Source organism: Tachypleus tridentatus, chromosome 6 (assembly GCF_004210375.1).
Source record: "Tachypleus tridentatus isolate NWPU-2018 chromosome 6, ASM421037v1, whole genome shotgun sequence".
NCBI classification, from domain to species: domain Eukaryota; kingdom Metazoa; phylum Arthropoda; class Merostomata; order Xiphosura; family Limulidae; genus Tachypleus; species Tachypleus tridentatus.
The window spans coordinates 149,899,233-149,920,796 of NC_134830.1; the positions used below are offsets into that span (position 1 = coordinate 149,899,233).

At 31.0% G+C, this 21,564-nt stretch overlaps 2 protein-coding genes across 2 annotated transcripts in view; both read left to right on the forward strand.

Annotated features, from left to right (window-relative positions):
* The window catches only part of LOC143251777 (HEAT repeat-containing protein 1-like), an 11,106-nt gene extending 568 nt beyond the window's left edge, over positions 1 to 10,538 (forward strand). Inside the window, exons 2-6 of the mRNA XM_076503020.1 lie at positions 2,842 to 3,021; positions 3,693 to 3,794; positions 7,225 to 7,479; positions 8,426 to 8,511; positions 10,361 to 10,538. Of these exons, the coding sequence (XP_076359135.1) occupies positions 2,842 to 3,021; positions 3,693 to 3,794; positions 7,225 to 7,479; positions 8,426 to 8,511; positions 10,361 to 10,538 (801 nt within the window). The remainder of the gene's footprint in view (positions 1 to 2,841; positions 3,022 to 3,692; positions 3,795 to 7,224; positions 7,480 to 8,425; positions 8,512 to 10,360) is intronic.
* Positions 10,539 to 10,565: 27 nt separating this feature from the next.
* The window catches only part of LOC143251778 (HEAT repeat-containing protein 1-like), a 29,761-nt gene continuing 18,762 nt past the window's right edge, over positions 10,566 to 21,564 (forward strand). The window contains exons 1-9 of the mRNA XM_076503021.1: positions 10,566 to 10,572; positions 10,972 to 11,136; positions 13,950 to 14,181; positions 15,530 to 15,622; positions 17,776 to 17,864; positions 18,600 to 18,793; positions 19,498 to 19,598; positions 19,843 to 20,007; positions 20,924 to 21,074. Coding sequence (XP_076359136.1) covers positions 10,991 to 11,136; positions 13,950 to 14,181; positions 15,530 to 15,622; positions 17,776 to 17,864; positions 18,600 to 18,793; positions 19,498 to 19,598; positions 19,843 to 20,007; positions 20,924 to 21,074 — 1,171 coding nt within the window. The 5' untranslated portion in view covers positions 10,566 to 10,572; positions 10,972 to 10,990. The remainder of the gene's footprint in view (positions 10,573 to 10,971; positions 11,137 to 13,949; positions 14,182 to 15,529; positions 15,623 to 17,775; positions 17,865 to 18,599; positions 18,794 to 19,497; positions 19,599 to 19,842; positions 20,008 to 20,923; positions 21,075 to 21,564) is intronic.

The following is a 21,564-nucleotide window of genomic DNA, read 5'->3' on the forward strand; positions in this document are numbered from 1 at the left end:
CTTTTGTTTTCACCTCATGAAAGGTATTTGAGAATAATTACATGTGGTTAATTTATTCATTTTACTTTAGCAACAGTTATTACATGTGGTTAATTTATTCATTTTTACTTTAGCAACAGTTATTACATGTGGTTAATTTATTCATTTTTTACTTTAGCAACAGTTATTGCATGTGGTTAATTTATTCATTTTTTACTTTAGCAACAGTTATTACATGTGGTTAATTTATTCATTTCTTACTTTAGCAACAGTTATTACATGTGGTTAATTTATTCATTTCTTACTTTAGCAACAGTTATTACATGTGGTTAATTTATTCATTTTTTACTTTAGCAACAGTTATTACATGTGGTTAATTTATTCACTTCTTACTTCAGCAACAGTTATTACATGTGGTTAATTTATTCATTTTTTACTTTAACAACAGTTATTACATGTGGTTAATTTATTCATTTTTTACTTTAACAACAGTTATTACATGTGGTTAATTTATTCATTTCTTACTTTACTAACAGTTATTACATGTGGTTAATTTATTCATTTCTTACTTTAGCAACAGTTATTACATGTGGTTAATTTATTCATTTTTTACTTTAGCAACAGTTATTACATGTGGTTAATTTATTCATTTCTTACTTTAACAACAGTTATTACATGTGGTTAATTTATTCATTTCTTACTTTAGCAACAGTTATTACATGTGGTTAATTTATTCATTTTTTACTTTAGCAACAGTTATTACATGTGGTTAATTTATTCATTTCTTACTTTAGCAACAGTTATTACATGTGGTTAATTTATTCATTTCTTACTTTAACAACAGTTATTACATGTGGTTAATTTATTCATTTTTTACTTTAGCAACAGTTATTACATGTGGTTAATTTATTCATTTCTTACTTTAGCAACAGTTATTACATGTGGTTAATTTATTCATTTCTTACTTTAGCAACAGTTATTACATGTGGTTAATTTATTCATTTCTTACTTTAGCAACAGTTATTACATGTGGTTAATTTATTCATTTTTTTACTTTAGCAACAGTTATTACATGTGGTTAATTTATTCATTTTTACTTTAGCAACAGTTATTACATGTGGTTAATTTATTCATTTTTACTTTAGCAACAGTTATTACATGTGGTTAATTTATTCATTTTTTACTTTAGCAACAGTTATTACATGTGGTTAATTTATTCATTTCTTACTTTAGCAACAGTTATTACATGTGGTTAATTTATTCATTTCTTACTTTAGCAACAGTTATTACATGTGGTTAATTTATTCATTTCTTACTTTACTAACAGTTATTACATGTGGTTAATTTATTCATTTCTTACTTTAGCAACAGTTATTACATGTGGTTAATTTATTCATTTCTTACTTTACTAACAGTTATTACATGTGGTTAATTTATTCATTTCTTACTTTAGCAACAGTTATTACATGTGGTTAATTTATTCATTTTTTACTTTAGCAACAGTTATTACATGTGGTTAATTTATTCATTTCTTACTTTACTAACAGTTATTACATGTGGTTAATTTATTCATTTTTTACTTTAGCAACAGTTATTACATGTGGTTAATTTATTCATTTTTTACTTTAGCAACAGTTATTACATGTGGTTAATTTATTCATTTTTTACTTTAGCAACAGTTATTACATGTGGTTAATTTATTCATTTTTTACTTTAGCAACAGTTATTACATGTGGTTAATTTATTCATTTTTTACTTTAGCAACAGTTATTACATGTGGTTAATTTATTCATTTCTTACTTTAGCAACAGTTATTACATGTGGTTAATTTATTCATTTTTTACTTTAGCAACAGTTATTACATGTGGTTAATTTATTCATTTCTTACTTTACTAACAGTTATTACATGTGGTTAATTTATTCATTTCTTACTTTAGCAACAGTTATTACATGTGGTTAATTTATTCATTTCTTACTTTACTAACAGTTATTACATGTGGTTAATTTATTCATTTCTTACTTTAGCAACAGTTATTACATGTGGTTAATTTATTCATTTTTTACTTTAGCAACAGTTATTACATGTGGTTAATTTATTCATTTCTTACTTTACTAACAGTTATTACATGTGGTTAATTTATTCATTTTTTACTTTAGCAACAGTTATTACATGTGGTTAATTTATTCATTTTTTACTTTAGCAACAGTTATTACATGTGGTTAATTTATTCATTTCTTACTTTAGCAACAGTTATTACATGTGGTTAATTTATTCATTTTTACTTTAGCAACAGTTATTACATGTGGTTAATTTATTCATTTCTTACTTTAGCAACAGTTATTACATGTGGTTAATTTATTCATTTTTTACTTTAGCAACAGTTATTACATGTGGTTAATTTATTCATTTCTTACTTTAGCAACAGTTATTACATGTGGTTAATTTATTCATTTTTTACTTTAGCAACAGTTATTACATGTGGTTAATTTATTCATTTCTTACTTTAGCAACAGTTATTACATGTGGTTAATTTATTCATTTTTTACTTTAGCAACAGTTATTACATGTGGTTAATTTATTCATTTCTTACTTTACTAACAGTTATTACATGTGGTTGTTAAATTGTTGAATTCTTGCTTTACCAATGATAAAGGACTTAATTGAACCATCATAGTTGTATTAGGTTTTAAGTTTAATTGGTGTGAAAATAAGAAATCAACACTACCTAAAGTGTTTGTTAAAACTTCTATCCTATAATTTATGTAAAAAGAATGTAATTTTTCATTAGGTGACTTATTTAACTGTAAAATCAACTAGTAATTAACTAGTATTTATCTTTGATAATTTTCTCTTACTTGTAGTTTGTAATTACATTCCAAAGTTCTGGTTTTGTTTTCAGATTTCACATTCATGTTTACAATGTGGATGATTTAATTGCTTGTATTCTGCACGTACCCAGACTCGCATCTTTGTACGCAGTAATCCAGCTTCTTAACCTGAACGATGCTACCAGTCGTTGGCACTGGTTGAAGCCCTTGCAGGTATAAAGCTACTACATGTTCTATATTTTAGTGTAAGATCATAAAGCCAGTAACAATTAGTTTAAGTAGTAGTTAAATAATAATGTTTACAGATTTACATTTTGTCAGTTGAGAGAAAAGTATGAACCAAAGAAAAAAACAAGATTAAAACTTTAATATGGAAGGGTAACTTTGAGAAGGATAATTTGAGCTGTATATCATCTTTAATATGGAAGGGTAACTTTGAGAAGGATAATTTGAGCTGTATATCAACTTTAATATGAAAGGGTAACTTTGAGAAGGATAAATTGAGCTGTATATCAACTTTAATATGGAAGGGTAACTTTGAGAAGGATAATTTGAGCTGTATATCAACTTTAATATGGAAGGGTAACTTTGAGAAGGATAATTTGAGCTGTATATCAACTTTAATATAGAAGGGTAACTTTGAGAAGGATAATTTGAGCTGTATATCAACTTTAATATGGAAGGGTAACTTTGAGAAGGATAATTTGAGCTGTATATCATCTTTAGTATAGAAGGGTAACTTTGAGAAGGATAATTTGAGCTGTATATCAACTTTAATATAGAAGGGTAACTGTGAGAAGGATAATTTGAGCTGTATATGATGTTAGTTGCTTTTCTAGCTGTATGGTGTTACTCCAACAATATATGATTTGTTTCTTTTTTAGAAACCTGGAGTTCCTCTTCCTAAGGTCACTCTACTCAACCATTGTTACAAAGATATCAGTTTTATGAAATTCATATGCAATCTTGTTCCAGAAACTCTTAAGGTAAAAACTGTTTTTTGTTTTGTTTCTTAAACCTTTGGCTCTATTTATAGATATGTAGACCCTTTTTGAAGAACCAAAATTAACACTGTTAAAATAATTTGTGTTCACACAAAGACACTTTTGCACCAGTTTTGGTTCTTCTCAAGACAATTCTGTACTAATTATAGCAAGGAAGTCTTTCTTGTTATTAGTAAAGGATTAATAGAAATCCTCAAATTTTAGGATTTTTTTTATTTTATTTATATGTTTGCTTCATTATTTCTTCATTAGGATCACATTAAAAAAAAACAATTTTTATCTTCTGGATATTAATTATTGGTTTTGTTTCCCATAGAGCTGAAAACATACTAGAACACATTTTGTTAATTGTGAAAAACAAAGTTCACTGTGTTTCACACTTTCACTAGCCTAAACTGTTTCTAGTTACCATATTTGTGTTAGAATTCTTAAAAAGAAATTTTAGCATTACAGAAGAATAGAAGGTTACAAAACCTGATACATCATATTGTGTAGAATAACCCAAAAGGCTAAACAATTATGAAAATTATTTTTATTTTTTATCAATTTAGTTGTCTTCCCAAACATTATTAGAAAATACTGTTTTAGTTCAAAATATTTTTGTTTAAATTTCTTTCTTCTAATTTTCTGAGGCATAATTACTTTCTAATAAACCAACACCTCACCATTAGAAATATCCCAGAAATTATCATTCGCATGTGATTTAGTTTTCTCATAAAAACATTCCTTATCTTTCAGTGGCCTAGCAGTAAGTGGGCATGGCTTGGCCAGGTGGTTAAGGTGCTCAGCTCGAAACCTGAGGGTAGCAGGTTCAAATTCTCTTCACACCACAAATTCTCAGTCTTTCAGCCCTGAGGGCGTTATAATGGTACAATCAATCCCACTATTTGTCAGTAAAAGAGTAGCCCAAGAGTTGGTGGTGGGTGGTGATGATTAGCTGCCTTCCCTCTAGTCTTACACTGCAAAATTAGAGATGGCTAGTGCAGATAGTCCTCACCAATCTTTGTGCAAAATTTATGAAAACAATCTTATAAATAGACCACATAGTTTTATTTTAAGTCGTGATATAACAAAGTGAGTTTCAATCCAAGGATTTACCAGTAAAACTTGTGTGCTATTTGAAAATAAAATTGAAACACTAGTCTTGTGTATAAAGATTTTTTTATATCTATAAACATATAAAATATAATATAACACAACATGAAGTTAAAGCATGAAGAATATGAACATAGATTTATGTTCATCAATACGGGAAGAAGAATTCATGAGTTTTAAACCATTTCATAGGTGTTACTTACACTGGGTTACCTGTACAGGTGAAGGTGTTACTTACACTGGGTTACCTGTACAGGTGTAGGTGTCTGTTGGTAAGACATTTAGAATTATGATAGGTTATCTGTACAGGTGGAGGTGTCTCTTGAGGTAAGACATTTAGAATAATGATGGGTTACCTGTACAAGTGTAGGTGTCTGTTGGTAAGACATTTAGAATAATGATGGGTTACCTGTACAAGTGTAGGTGTCTGTTGGTAAGACATTTAGAATAATGATAGGTTACCTGTACAAGTGTAGGTGTCTGTTGGTAAGACATTTAGAATAATGATGGATTACCTGTACAGGTGGAGGTGTCTGTTGGTAAGACATTTAGAATAATGATGGGTTACCTGTACAGGTGTAGGTGTTACTTACACTGGGTTACCTGTACAGGTGTAGGTGTCTGTTGGTAAGACATTTAGAATAATGATAGGTTACCTGTACAGGTGGAGGTGTCTGTTGGTAAGACATTTAGAATAATGATGGGTTACCTGTACAAGTGTAGGTGTCTGTTGGTAAGACATTTAGAATAATGATGGGTTACCTGTACAGGTGGAGGTGTCTGTTGGTAAGACATTTAGAATAATGATGGGTTACCTGTACAAGTGTAGGTGTCTGTTGGTAAGACATTTAGAATAATGATGGGTTACCTGTACAGGTGTAGGTGTCTGTTGGTAAGACATTTAGAATAATGATGGGTTACCTGTACAGGTGTAGGTGTCTGTTGGTAAGACATTTAGAATAATGATGGGTTACCTGTACAAGTGTAGGTGTCTGTTGGTAAGACATTTAGAATAATAATGGGTTACCTGTACAGGTGGAGGTGTCTGTTGGTAAGACATTTAGAATAATGATGGGTTACCTGTACAGGTGGAGGTGTCTGTTGGTAAGACATTTAGAATAATGATGGGTTACCTGTACAGGTGGAGGTGTCTGTTGGTAAGACATTTAGAATAATGATGGGTTACCTGTACAGGTGGAGGTGTCTGTTGGTAAGACATTTAGAATAATGATGGGTTACCTGTACAGGTGGAGGTGTCTGTTGGTAAGACATTTAGAATAATGATGGGTTACCTGTACAGGTGGAGGTGTCTGTTGGTAAGACATTTAGAATAATGATGGGTTACCTGTACAGGTGGAGGTGTCTGTTGGTAAGACATTTAGAATAATGATGGGTTACCTGTACAGGTGGAGGTGTCTGTTGGTAAGACATTTAGAATAATGATGGGTTACCTGTACAGGTGGAGGTGTCTGTTGGTAAGACATTTAGAATAATGATGGGTTACCCGTACAGGTGGAGGTGTCTGTTGGTAAGACATTTAGAATAATGATGGGTTACCTGTACAGGTGGAGGTGTCTGTTGGTAAGACATTTAGAATAATGATGGGTTACCTGTACAGGTGGAGGTGTCTGTTGGTAAGACATTTAGAATAATGATGGGTTACCTGTACAGGTGGAGGTGTCTGTTGGTAAGACATTTAGAATAATGATGGGTTACCTGTACAGGTGGAGGTGTCTATTGGTAAGACATTTAGAATAATGATGGGTTACCTGTACAAGTGTAGGTGTCTGTTGGTAAGACATTTAGAATAATGATGGATTACCTCTACAAGTATAGGTGTGTGTTGGTAAGACATTTAGAATTCTGATGGGTTACTTCTACAAGTGTAGGCGTCTGTTGAGGTAAGACATTTAGAATAATGATGGGTTACCTGTAGAAGTGTAGGTATCTATTGGTAAGATTTTAAACACTGTTGAGGGCTGAATACTAGTGTGTTTGTCTTCACTGTGGTGCATTCTGTTATACCTTTAATGTTACTTTGATTAACAGTATTAGTTAGAATGTTAAATATTCTTAGTTTTGTTATTTTTGTTTGTATTATTATAGTTTAATTTCAAAAATTGTTTGTATTGTTTATTTAGAGTATGTACTTTGGACTGACCTAAATCTCTGCTGAATATTGAGATATTATTGATTTTAAGGCCAGAAGTATGTTTTACAGCAAGGATACACAGCTGATGAAACATTGCATTCTGAACTCTATAAATAAGAACTTTATTAAATATTAAGTTTATTTAAGTCCTGTCCTATTTTGTAGATTCATCAACTAAAAACGCACCCAGCACACCGGACTGTTACGTCTTTTTACATGTCGTCTGTTTTGGGGGCTCTGGAGTATGCAGACAAAGTGACTGAAGAGATAGTGGCAACATTACTTCCTTTTGTTCTGAAGGGATTGAAGAGTGGTGATAAGGACTACTGTGCTGCCACCTACATGATACTGTGTCAATTGATGCGAAAAACTCACCTAATGTCATCATTGTGCGAGAAATTGGTTGTTAAGATTAGCAAGGTGATAAGTTATATTATGTTTGCTTGTGAACTGTTGTTACTAATCAACAGTTGATTGTTTATGAGCAACAAGTTGTATGAGAGTGTGGACAGGTTGTCTTATTTGAGTTAATTTATGAGCAACAAGTTGTATGAGAGTGTGCACAGGTTGTCTTATTTGAGTTAATTTATGAGCAACAAGTTGTATGAGAGTGTGGACAGGTTGTCTTATTTGAGTTAATTTATGAGCAACAAGTTGTATGAGAGTGTGCACAGGTTGTCTTATTTGAGTTAATTTATGAGCAACAAGTTGTATGAGAGTGTGCACAGGTTGTCTTATTTGAGTTAATTTATGAGCAACAAGTTGTATGAGAGTGTGGACAGGTTGTCTTATTTGAGATACTTATCTTTACCTCTAAACCTAAGCTTTTGTTTATTGTATATGTGTTGTCATGGCAGCTTAGTTGGTGAGCATAATTTGCTGTAATCTTCATTATATTGTTGTACTGTTATAATAGTGACTTATAACTTTGGTAGATAATACACTGTCCATTGACTCTTGAAATTTAAAATTTTGAACTATTGTGGCTAACGTGCTGTTGTAAACCTTTTAAAATAATTACTTTAGCAAACAAAGAATCAGTCAGCGTGTTTACTCTTTTTGGTGGTGAACAAAACAGTAATATTAAGAAAGCTCTGTGCACGAGACACTTTAGCAGCTGTAAAAACCACAATTTTTTGTGTCCTTCAATTAAGAACACGAGTTGTTTACTGGTTGTCTCAGAACAGCATGCTGGTGGTTTAAGTTTTCACTAACATTGTAATGGATATCAGTTTAATAAACCAGATGTTTATAGTTTTAGTTTGTATGATATAATTACAAGGTACTATATACTGTACCCTAATAATATTGTTATGCCTAATTTAAGTTTGAAATTAATATTTAAATTTTTTTTTAATAATTTCAGCATCTGCAGCCTGAATTGACAATGCAAGGTTTTGTTTGTTTGCTAGTTATCTTTCAATACCAGAATCTACGCCGTTTTCCTCGTCTGTAAGTACTCTATGTTACTTGTGATCAAAACAATTTACATAGGACGAAACTTAAGATAAATGCTAAGTTTACTTGGCTGAGAAGACACGTCAGAATTACTAAAATAAAAATTTAAAATTAAAAGTTGTCTTTTGTTGAAAATAATTGTCTGTTGATTGGGGAAAAGCTAAATTTTGTAACACAAATTAAATATATATAATTTTAATGAGATTAAATAATTATATTTAAGTGGAGTTAAGTAAGAAAAGAAAATTATGAGGAAGGACTGCATTAAAAACAGCAAATCCCAACTTCTCATTAATTATATTATAACCATAAATTTGTAAGCCATAAACAAAATACATTAAAATTATACAAAGTATGCTGCATCTTTTAAGAAGATTCTAGGGTACATACAAGCTACAACGTGGGATTATAAAATGTATCCTAGGTTTTGGAGGTGACTGAAGAAACAGGACCCACACTGCAGTGGGAATACACTGTCTGTCAGTCTGAACCTCCAGTTTGATAGTCTCACATAAGAAGAATATAAATTAGGAGAGCAAGATGTGGGAGTCAAGCCCACAATGTCCCACATCTATATCACCCTTCACTGCCTGCAGATAATTGTGGGAAGGTGACTGCTCTCTCTAGTTAAAATAAGAATAAGAAAAAGATGACATCTGGTGATAAGTAAAATGAAACTTAACTCTTGAAGTTATCGGGAGCAGGAATCCAATGAGTGTGCAGAGTTGAGTCTCATATCAATAACTTGATGACTGTTAACTTGTTCTTCATCTGTGTTTTTTCTGCTAGATGGGATATACCCAACATTTTTGGTTGCTATCACCATGTACTATTTCTATTATGACTAAGGTAATGACTGAAATACTTTGCAAGGGAATTTTGAAATAATTTTAAGGCTCAATTTATATTAAATACTTTATTGTTTTATAGTGCTGATTTTAATTGGCTTTTACAACTAATGTAATTAATATAGTAACTGTTCTGAAACACATTTCTTTACCCTTTACAGACACACAATATTATTACATGATTATATTAAGTTACATATCTGTTACTAATGGTTTGTGTATTAAACTTAAAATCCTTATAACATTCAATTAAGTAACTTTGTTTTAAGACCTGATGGTTAGGGTGCTCCACTCACAATCTGTGAATTACAGGTTCAAATCCTCTTAACTGAAATGTTTACCCCCTCAGCTGTGAGAGGCAGTCAGTCCCACTGTTTGTTGGTAAAAGAGTAGCCCAAGTGTTGGTGACATTAACTAGCTGTCTTCTAGTTTAGATAGTCCTTGTTTAGCTTTGTGCAGAACTTACAATGCAGGCATGTAGATCAAAGATTTGGTTCAATTTTTAATAAAGTTTAGTTTTAAAGACTTTTACAGATTACTATTATTTACTAAGAAGTCTGGACTGCAGATCACAACCATGTTCTGTCCTTAATAAACAGCCAAGTTAAAACTAAAAGTATTCGTATTTGAGTTAAAGCATCTGTGTTTCACTTGTATGGGTAAACTTCTAATATAATGGTGATAGTAAAAAGTATCAGAGGATTCATTGTTTGAATAACTATAAACTGTTTAAGCATTCATAATTTTGATGACATTCCATATTGATTCACAACATTAATGTTCCTGTAGAAGTCAGGTAACTACAATTAATGACTTCTTTCCAACATTTTTATGAAGAACTCATTCCCAAACTAATCTGCTGAATTTCTTAAGTGTGAAATAATACTATTAGTTTCATTAGTATGACTAGTTTACAGTATGTACTTCCAAGTGTCAAGTGCACGGATGAAGGAAAACCAATCATTTTTGACTAACATCACCTGGTTCACTTTTAGAGGATTTCTGGCCTTGTGTTCAAAGGATGTAATTGGGAGCTTGGAGCACTTGTGTCACGAATATCATCTTGGACCTATTCTTCGACCATTTTTCCAAAAGTTGGTCCCTGCATCTTTGTCAGAAACTGCAAAAAGTGTGAAAAAACGCCGTTTACTCTCTTCTCTCATAAAACTGTAGATCTGAGGGTAAAGAAGCCGCCTTTCCTGGTGAGGTAAGGACAACTGTTATACTTTTTCTTGGCTAGTTAAACTTTTGTTTGACAGTTTTGGAATATGTAATGTCTACATCTGTAGGGTTACTATAACTGTCTTCAGTTACTGGAAGTATGTTCTAGAATATTCATATTTGCTTAGCTGTAATTAAATTTGCACAAAAAGAACATTCATCTGCATTGTTTCTAATTAAATAAAGACGTTTTTGTTAGTAAAGATATAATGTTTTCTCATAATTACAGTAATTTTAGTGCAGTGCATTGTAACCTCAAATCCATGAGCATACTTGGTAATAACACCATCCAGTCACAGCCTAAAGTGGTATGATATACAACAAATATTGTGTACTAGTTTGAATCATGAGATATTGTTAATATAATATTTACTGTTCCTCTCAGGTTAATACTGCAATATTTTATGAAGATGTATACAAAAGATGTTGGTAGAGCACAAAAACAAAAGCATTTAATAAAGGTAAATCTACAGAAACCGTCTCGATCTCAGAAATGGCAGAACCCTTTAATCAAGAAAGCTGGATTGTTGTTACAACGTTTAGAGAGGAGGTTTGTACTGTACTATTTTTTGTAGGCTAAATACTGTTTGTCTGACAGTTTGTGGAAAGTGAATGATCGACATTACAAAAATTACATTTACCATCACATCTATTGTCAGATGATTTTGTAATGTAGTGTTTACCATCACATCTATTGTCAGATGATTTTGTAATGTAGTGTTTACCATCACATCTATTATCAGATGATTTTGTAATGTAGTGTTTACCATCACATCTATTATCAGATGATTTTGTAATGTAGTGTTTACCATCACATCTATTGTCAGATGATTTTGTAATGTAGTGTTTACCATCACATCTATTGTCAGATGATTTTGTAATGTAGTGTTTACCATCACATCTATTGTCAAATGATTTTGTTGTATAGTGTTTACCATCACATCTATTGTCAGATGATTTTGTTGTATAGTGTTTACCATCACATCTATTGTCAGATGATTTTGTAATGTAGTGTTTACCATCACATCTATTGTCAAATGATTTTGTAATGTAGTGTTTACCATCATGTCTCTTGTTAGATGATTTTGTTGTATAGTGTTTACCATCACATCTCTTGTCAGATAATTTTGTAATGTAGTGTTTACCATCATGTTTCTTGTCAGATGATTTTGTAATGTAGTGTTTACCATCACATCTATTGTCAGATGATTTTGTAATGTAGTGTTTACCATCACATCTATTGTCAGATGATTTTGTAATGTAGTGTTTACCATCACATCTGTTGTCAGATGATTTTGTTGTATAGTGTTTACCATCACATCTATTGTCAGATGATTTTGTTGTATAGTGTTTACCATCACATCTATTGTCAGATGATTTTGTAATGTAGTGTTTACCATCACATCTCTTGTTAGATGATTTTGTTGTATAGTGTTTACCATCACATCTATTGTCAGATAATTTTGTAATGTAGTGTTTACCATCACATCTATTGTCAGATGATTTTGTTGTATAGTGTTTACCATCACATCTCTTGTTAGATGATTTTGTTGTATAGTGTTTACCATCACATCTCTTGTTAGATGATTTTGTTGTATAGTGTTTACCATCACATCTATTGTCAGATAATTTTGTAATGTAGTGTTTACCATCACATCTATTGTCAGATGATTTTGTAATGTAGTGTTTACCATCACATCTCTTGTTAGATGATTTTGTTGTATAGTGTTTACCATCACATCTCTTGTTAGATTTTGTTGTATAGTGTTTACCATCACATCTATTGTCAGATAATTTTGTTGTATAGTGTTTACCATCACATCTCTTGTTAGATGATTTTGTTGTATAGTGTTTACCATCACATCTATTGTCAGATAATTTTGTAATGTAGTGTTTACCATGACATCTATTATCAGATGATTTTGTAATGTAGTGTTTACCATCACATCTCTTGTTAGATGATTTTGTAATGTAGTGTTTACCATCACATCTCTTGTTAGATGATTTTGTTGTATAGTGTTTACCATCACATCTCTTGTTAGATTTTGTTGTATAGTGTTTACCATCACATCTATTGTCAGATGATTTTGTAATGTAGTGTTTACCATCACATCTCTTGTTAGATGATTTTGTTGTATAGTGTTTACCATCACATCTCTTGTTAGATTTTGTTGTATAGTGTTTACCATCACATCTATTATCAGATGATTTTGTAATGTAGTGTTTACCATCACATCTATTGTCAGATGATTTTGTAATGTAGTGTTTACCATCACATCTATTGTCAGATGATTTTGTTGTATAGTGTTTACCATCACATCTATTGTCAGATGATTTTGTAATGTAGTGTTTACCATCACATCTATTGTCAGATGATTTTGTAATGTAGTGTTTACCATCACATCTATTGTCAGATAATTTTGTAATGTAGTGTTTACCATCACATCTATTGTCAGATGATTTTGTTGTATAGTGTTTACCATCACATCTATTGTCAGATGATTTTGTAATGTAGTGTTTACCATCACATCTATTGTCAGATGATTTTGTAATGTAGTGTTACCATCACATCTATTGTCAGATGATTTTGTAATGTAGTGTTTACCATGACATCTATTGTCAGATGATTTGTAATGTAGTGTTTACCATGACATCTATTGTCAGATGATTTTGTAATGTAGTGTTTACCATCACGTCTCTTGTTAGATGATTTTGTTGTATAGTGTTTACCATCACATCTCTTGTCAGATGATTTTGTAATGTAGTGTTTTCTACTATTTTTCTTGCCTGTCATATGTTTTCTTACCGATATTGTGTGTGGTTTTCCAAAAGCTAATCACATCAGGTGAATATCTTCACACAACTACAGAATATTCTCACAATCAGTAGATTACATGACTGTCATGTCTAGATCACCATCATATCACTGGTGGGACAACAGTGAGTTGATGGACTTTCAGTGCTAAAATTTGAAATTGATTATCTGTAATGGACACAGCAGGTAGCCCCAGTGTGGCTTAGCTCAAAACATTTCTTCAATCCAATTTAAAGCAAATTTATAAAGAAGTAAAAAAAATAAAAAAAGAGATTGCATGTGACTTTTGGAACACCCTGTATAGTGAGTACTTCTGTTTCTCTTTATTTTTTAGATATCAATTATTCTGTTGTTGGGGGAATATTTTTAAGTGTTTTTGAGCTACTTATGAATACCCTTTAAAATTTTATTTTGTCAGTATGGGGTGTGTCTCAGTATAGGAGATTGCTTTATCAGCATGCATGCTCAGAATGAAGTGTGTTATTACATATCTTAGTCTATAGATTACTTTTCTGAATCAAAAAAAAGTTTTCTATTATTTGTTCCAGGTATCCTGTTTGTTTTGACCAGGCTGTTGGAAAATTTATTCAAGATGTCCCAACAAAAAAACGAGTTGTCGTTCAAAAATTACTGAATAATTTTTCTGGATCCAAACATAAGCTGCTTCCTGGTGGAAGTGCAAATCTGTATTTAGGCTTAAACCATCCTAATGATAATATCAGGATGTTAGCAGTAGAAACACTTGCATGTGAAGTTTCAGAGAGAAATAAAAAGAAATCTGTAAGTTACCAGCAATTAATAGAGTTCTAAAACTTTAAATATAGTAAATTTCAAACCAAAGAAGTCCTTAAGATATCAGGAACTGATGTTTTAAAAGTTTGGTTGGCATGGATTATATCTCGGAGAATTCCAGGTTTCTGTTTACGTGTAAAAACTGAGTGTCGTTAATTTACGTAACATTTTTTGTTGTTTGTTTTGAAAGTGTTTATAGAAATAAACAGGAGAAAAAGTCCTAAATTTTGTAGATAGAAACTATCACAATTAGTTTTAATATCAGACCAACATGAGATGGAAAAATTAGCTTAGCTTTCACCTTTTGTATTAAGTCTAGTGAGATGGGATTGACTAGCTGCTTTCCATCATGTCTGTCACTACTAAACTAGGGACCACTAGCATAAATAAACCTTAAGTAGTTTTGTGCTAAATTCTACAAATGGCTATTTGTTCTGGAACTTTTAGGGCTTGTTTAGTTATTTGAAAAGAAGGATGACTACATTTGAGTACATGCACAATTCTTGATATCCAACACTAGAAAAGTGTTGTTTAATTTAAACAAAATTAAATAATGTAGGTCTGTCAAAATTAGTGGTGCATACTGGAGGGGTTCAAACAGTTTGATAAAAGTTAAGGAAAGAACATAACAAGCGGTTTTATAATTTAATGAATACTCTAATATCAAAAAGTTACATATATTAACCTTAAAAAACCACAAAAGCAAAATGTTGGTTTAAATAAAAATATGTTCTTTTATATTTATCTGGAGTGTCTTTGGTTTTTCTTAAATTTTATCCAAGTGAATAATGTTAGGCCTAAAGATATAGTTGTGTAAAATGAATTAATTGTTTTGTAGAATTGAATTATGTTTTTAGTTGACCTACACTTTTAGATGTTTTATTGAAATTGGAGTTTTATTAGCATGATGTAGTTTTATATTAAAACTGTGGTGACCACTAAATAAAGAGTACTAGTAGTGGTTATATATGTATAGGTGAATACCTGAGGCCTAATAAACCATTGGACTTGCCAGATGTGTTTTCTCTATAAAGCTTCTCAAGGCTTAAGGAATATTTTATAAGGAGTGGCCGTCTACTAGACGTGACTTTGAAACACAAAATGACTGTACATCATACTGGTGTAACTAAACATTGCAAGTTAAGACTGTATCCATGACACACAACACCTCTTTTTCCTGAAATTGGACCAACCTCAACTTCAAGTTTATATATAAAATAACACTAAATAGTTGTGTTAAGTAAAGATGATAACTACTTAGTTATTAAAATACGTAACAAAATGTGTTGACTGAGAAGAACGTTCTTCCAGATTTACATTCTTTGGTTTTAATTAGGATCTGGATGTTGAGTTTATTAGTGAGAACCTACAGTCAAGATTAGCAGATGAAAGTCCTATAGTTGTAGCAAAGGTGTTAAAGTATAGAAAGGTAAGAATTTTTTTAAGATTATTAAATATTAACTAGTTTTTCAACATTACCTTTTTACAAAGTGATGTTTCTATTATTATAAGAGCTACATCTTGCAGAAACTAAAAGTTGTATAGGTTATGTGTCATACAAAATTATATACAACCACCATAAGAATTTTATGTATATTTTATTAAACATTCACTGACTAGTTAATGCATTACATGAAGACAATCTGAATTATTTGTTGTATGTTTTTTACATGGTAAGTAAACTGTAGCTGTGGAGGTCTCAGACTAAACAGCCTCAATATTTATTTTATACCATAACATGTAGTAGTAAGTAAGAAGGCCAAAAATTTGTTTTAATTTTAATATCGAATACCTTTTAGGATTAATTACAGTACTTACTTTTGTGTGTGTGTAACTTCTGTATTATTTAAGAACTGTAACCAACAAGTAGTGTATGAAAAGTTTAGAATAAAGTGTGTTGAAGAAGCTGGTAAGTGGAGTTAGGGATAAATTGTAGGTTAGGATTAAAGTTATAGGTTGTTAGTTATGACTCAGGCTAAAATAATAAAAGGATGATACAACTCTACATGTAAAAAAGTTAACAAATACTCTCAGCTAAGTAAAACACAAGGGAAAATGAAAAACCAGGTTTTGTTTCAGTGACATTCTAAGCCTAATTTGTTGTCTTATGACTTCTTTTGGTGGTTTTATGATTGTTTATTATAGTGTTATTTAAAAGAAACAAATATAAAACCTGATGAAACCACTAAGAAATAAATTTAGAAATGAGTAAATATTAGTTATTTTTGTTGCTTGTAGTTTGTAATTAATCAGATAAGATTAGATTTAATTTACTATAATTGAACCATAACCTAATATTTGTAATAAAAATCTTTCAAACTCTTGACGTTTTTTCTTATGACCTGTATTTTTTCCCTTTGTATTTCAAATCAGAGGTGTGCAAAACTATAGCTTTGAGCTGTAAGTTTTTAGATTACCTTAAAATTTGAGATTCAGTCACCTTGTTGGACACTGCACAGAGAGCTGTTTTTCAGCTTTATGTTAAATCAAGCAAATATTAATTAATGTCAGCAACTGAATAAGTAATCAGACCTCTACATCACTTTGCTGTTTGTATCTGACATGAAATAAATGTTACTTTAAGAGACACAATATAGTTTATTAACGAATAGAAGGTAAGCCTAATGTAGCCATTATGCTTTGTTATGACTTTAGGCTTAGTGCAGCTTGACACCCATTGTTCAAACTTCAAGCTTAGAATTTGATGTCATTTGTCACAACTTCTATGTCACACTAGCTGGTGTTTTTATATATTTACAGGGTGGCTTGTAAGTCCCTACCCATCCATATATCTTATGTATCCAGTTAATTATTGACTCTTCCACACCAGCACAACTCTCTACGTATAACTGGTCTTCCTGAACGAGGTGCATCCTTAATATTGCCAGTTTCAAACAGTTTCTCTCTCAAAAAAAAAAAAAAAAAAAATATAATACATGCGTAATTGAATATAACATATGGATGGGTGGGGACTTACTGGCCACCCTGTATACCTTTAAGCCTAGTGCATTGTGATAACCATTACCATATCTTAAGGCTTAGTGCAGCATTGTTCAGTTTGTTCTGTCTTTCGCCTAGTACTGCTTGATACACAATTTGTACTTTTTTCACAGGATGTATCAAAATGGGTTTAAAATCCTTTATAAAACAAAATTGGTATAATTAATGGTTACAGAGAAACAGAAATTAATGATTGGGTTACAAAATTGTTAAGTTTTATATATAATTTTATTTCTGGAAGATGATGATTAAAAAAATTACAAAACTCAGCATTTTGCTAACATATTCTTATTCTCTTAAAATTCTTTAAACTTTAGATTATTTAGTTGAAACAAATATCAAGAATAATATAAAAGACAGTCTGAAAGTTTGAAACTTAGAAGAACCTTTTAGAGCAAGAACTATTATGTACCAGATCAGCAACTTTACGTGAGTAGGGTGAGGTGTCTAATTACATTATGATAACCTAAGAAACTCAACAGCAAATCTTTTGATACGAGAATTTTTTTATATAATAAAATGTGTGTTTTGGAGAAGGTAAAACCTATATCTTTGTCTAATAGAAACATTTTATTAATTTAGGTTTTGACTACCTACCTATCAGATGATGACATTACACCTATATTGATGAATATAGTGAAGAAACAACCAAATAACAATCATAGAAAATGGTAAAATGAATTATAATTATGATTTTAAACATGCTTGAGCATTGTAAAATGTATTTTACTAACTGGTCATCTGATTAACAAGTTCTAGTCTACTGAGAGTTTTCATTGTTTCCACTGGTGGAAATGTTTAATTAGACAAATACAAGATGTTGAAAACAAAACAAACTTTTTTATAGTAAATTTAAATGATGTAGTTGGATTTTTGATCAGTTAAAAATCAAACATGAAAAACCTAATTTTATCAAGAAGATTTTACATACTCTGAATTACAATGTTATATTTCAGAACTAGAAGATTGCAAAACATTTCTTCCTTGCATTGTTAATTTAATTTATATATTTTACCCTAAAGATTTTACATATTATGGACTAGTGTTACTTTTTAAAACTAGAAAATTGGAAAACTTTTCTTCCTTGCATTGTTAATTTATGTTTTGGATTTCTTTTATTTTTTTGCTGAATATTTTAAAGTTGTTTAAACTACCAAATCTTTGTGAATTGTGTGTTCCTGGAATGCAACAATCAATGCATTCTTTCCCAAACATCACAAATTACTGATAAATCTGTCTGAAGTAACATTTTGCCATTTTTTTTATAATTGTCTAGGAAGCCTTAGTAAATTACATGTTACAAGCAATTAGTTGTTTTGTTTTAAGTAATGAAATAAGGCATTAGAATAAAAGTGTCTTTCTTCAATAGATGGGGAACTTTCAAATTGAATCAATTTTTTATGTAGGTGTCAAGTGAGGGCAAAAGCACTTGAACTTCTGTTTACTAAAAGTACCAGGCCGGGTGCTGGTCACACTAAACTTTTCATTGAGGTACTGCCGTTGATAGTAGCAGTGAATAACCATGAAATAAATTTAGCAAAAAGTGTTTTGCAATCTCCTCTTGCATCATCACATTCTCTCCTACATGGCATCTGGGAAGGTTAGTCATGTCTGTATTACTATTTTATGAGCCTATAAGTTGTTGAATATTTAATGAAGTGGTCATTTGTACGTCCTTCCACCCCCACCCTGTTTGTCCACCCATTCCAGTCTTGTGAACATGTATGTGTTTTTTTCTTATAACAAAGCCACATTGGGCTATCTGCTGAGCCCACTGAGGGGAATGGAACCCCTGGTTATGGTGGTGTAAATCCATAGACTTACCACTGTACTAGTGGGGAGGGATCTTGTGGACATGATAGCTTGAGGTTGGATGGATGGATTTTGACTAAAATTTTATAATAGATACTAAATACAAAATTCTAGACCGGATTATCTTTTGGAAGTCACAGATCAAAGGTCAAGTTAAATCAACTTGTAATTGTTTCAAATTATTTCTATTTTATTTTTTATACCTTACACCAATTTTTATAAGAATAGATTATAATTCTTTACTTATTTTTGTTTAATGGTAAAAATCAATATTTAGGTTACTGATTAACGTTTTTTGTTTTATATTTACTATTTTATGAAAGAAAACTGAATAATTTTAGTAACTTGGTATATCTAATATGTTCTCACTTATGTCTTCCTAAACTTAATCATTTTGACTATGCATGATTCGTGTCTGTACAGCTACTTTACCATCATAAATAGATTGTTTGTGGTTTTCTATATGTGAAGAAATTGTTTCTACATTTGAAGAGAGCAAAGCTGGAGACACTTTTGTGGACTTCAGTCGGACAGTTTTGCAACTTCTTGGTCAGAACGTAGAACAAATGGAGACTTCAGATAAAGAAACAATGGTACGTTGTTCTTTACACATGTTGCTTTGAAAGTTCATGTTAAGTGTTGACTTGAATCACAACATTTCATCTTTTAACACTTGTTACGTATAAAGCAAGATCTTTTTTCACCTTTGACTTGAAAAAATTCACATTACCTGTTTAATATTACCTTATGTATTAGCTATACCATATTAGCCGAGTGTACTGTAAAATAACATTATCAAATCAGTAAATAATTATTCTGTTCATCTGGTATCTACAGGTTGAGTCTCTGCTAGGAGCCGTTGATGGAGAAGACACCACCATGAAGTATCTCGTGTGTCAGCTACTAAGTTGTGCTTTTGTGTCACCATTTTCTTTAAATAAGAAAGTGGAGGCTTCATACAAGATTGTGGTTTCATTTAGTAATTGGCTGAAAGAAGAAAAGGTATTATAAATGATAGTAATTAAAAACGTGATAATTAAAATGACCAGATGGTCAGTCCAGCCCTTTCCTTAGTGTAGATACGAATGTTGACCAGTACCATAGTTTAAATATTTAATTACAATTTGAAAAAACAACAACAAATTATTTGTAAGTTGAAAAGTTTCACCATTAATAAAACATCCACAGATTACACTAGTGGTCATTGAGAAGTAATAAGGCCTTGATAATATTAAAGTTGGGTCATTGGAAGTCTTAATTTCAGATTAACAAATTTTTGTTTCATGAATATTTCTTTAGTATAAAACAGTGCACTGCTTTAAATGAATATTTAGCTGGTTTTACATCAACATTGTATTTACTGTTACCTTTTCGTAATGGTTGTGTAGAATATTTTCATTCTGCTTCATAGAAAATGCAACGTTACTGTTCTTGAGATTACTGCAGTCATGTTTGTTGGTCTATATAGATACTGAGCATTTTGTTTAACTAACAGCTTATGACAGTCATGATTGATTTATCATAATTTATAAGTCATGATTGTTAGACTGTTTGTTTTATCGTAAGTTACAACAGTCGTGATGGACTGTTTGTTTTATCGTAAGTTACAACAGTCGTGATTGTCGGACTGTTTGTTTTATCGTAAGTTACAACAGTCGTGATTGTCGGACTGTTTGTTTTATCGTAATTTGTAACAGTCGTGATTGTCGGACTGTTTGCTTTATCGTAATTTGTAACAGCCCCAGTTGTTGGACTGTTTGTTTTTATCGTAATTTGTAACAGCCCCGGGTAACACAGTTCCATTTTGTATCGGTTTAGTATGTGTAATTCTGATCTATACAGAGAATATAAGAGGTTTGCAATTAATGTATATTATAGGTTGATATTTAGTAGTTTTTTTGTATAATATATTTTCTAGATATTTACAGAAGACAAAATGGAAACAGATGAGCAAAAGGAACTTGAACTAAACCTAAGAGCTCTGAGGAAGCAGAAGCTCCCATTATCAGCCATTTTGAAATGTCTTGGTTCTATTATCCAAGGCGTGGAGTGTGGAGAACATTTAAAGGGTAAGTTGTACAAACAATATGTTGATGATAATATTCAGTTCCTTATGTTTAGGAGTCCACTAGTATATTGCTATTTTAATACCATTGTAATTTGAAAACACCAAGTGAGAAACAAATGTATTTCTCATTTATTTGTGTTTTGTGATCCATTATAAGTATTGCAGTTTGAAATATTGTAAAAACTGGGGGAGGAAACATTGTGTTTAATTGAAGGGTGTGGTTGGCTGGGGAACACGCATTTTTCAGTCATCTCTGACTTTGAGTGATTTTATTGGTGGTTCAGACTTTAAAAAAAGGTTGTATTTAATGTTGAGGAAGTTTTTTTTAACCAATGCTTCTGTGTAAAAGCATCATTCTTTTACATAAATGTGGAGACATTTTTTGAATGTCCTCATCACAGCTTATATTGCATTAAGAAAACAATTTCTTTGAAGTTCAGTTTATTATTTTATTTATTTTTAGTCTAAGTAAATTGTTTGGTAAATATACA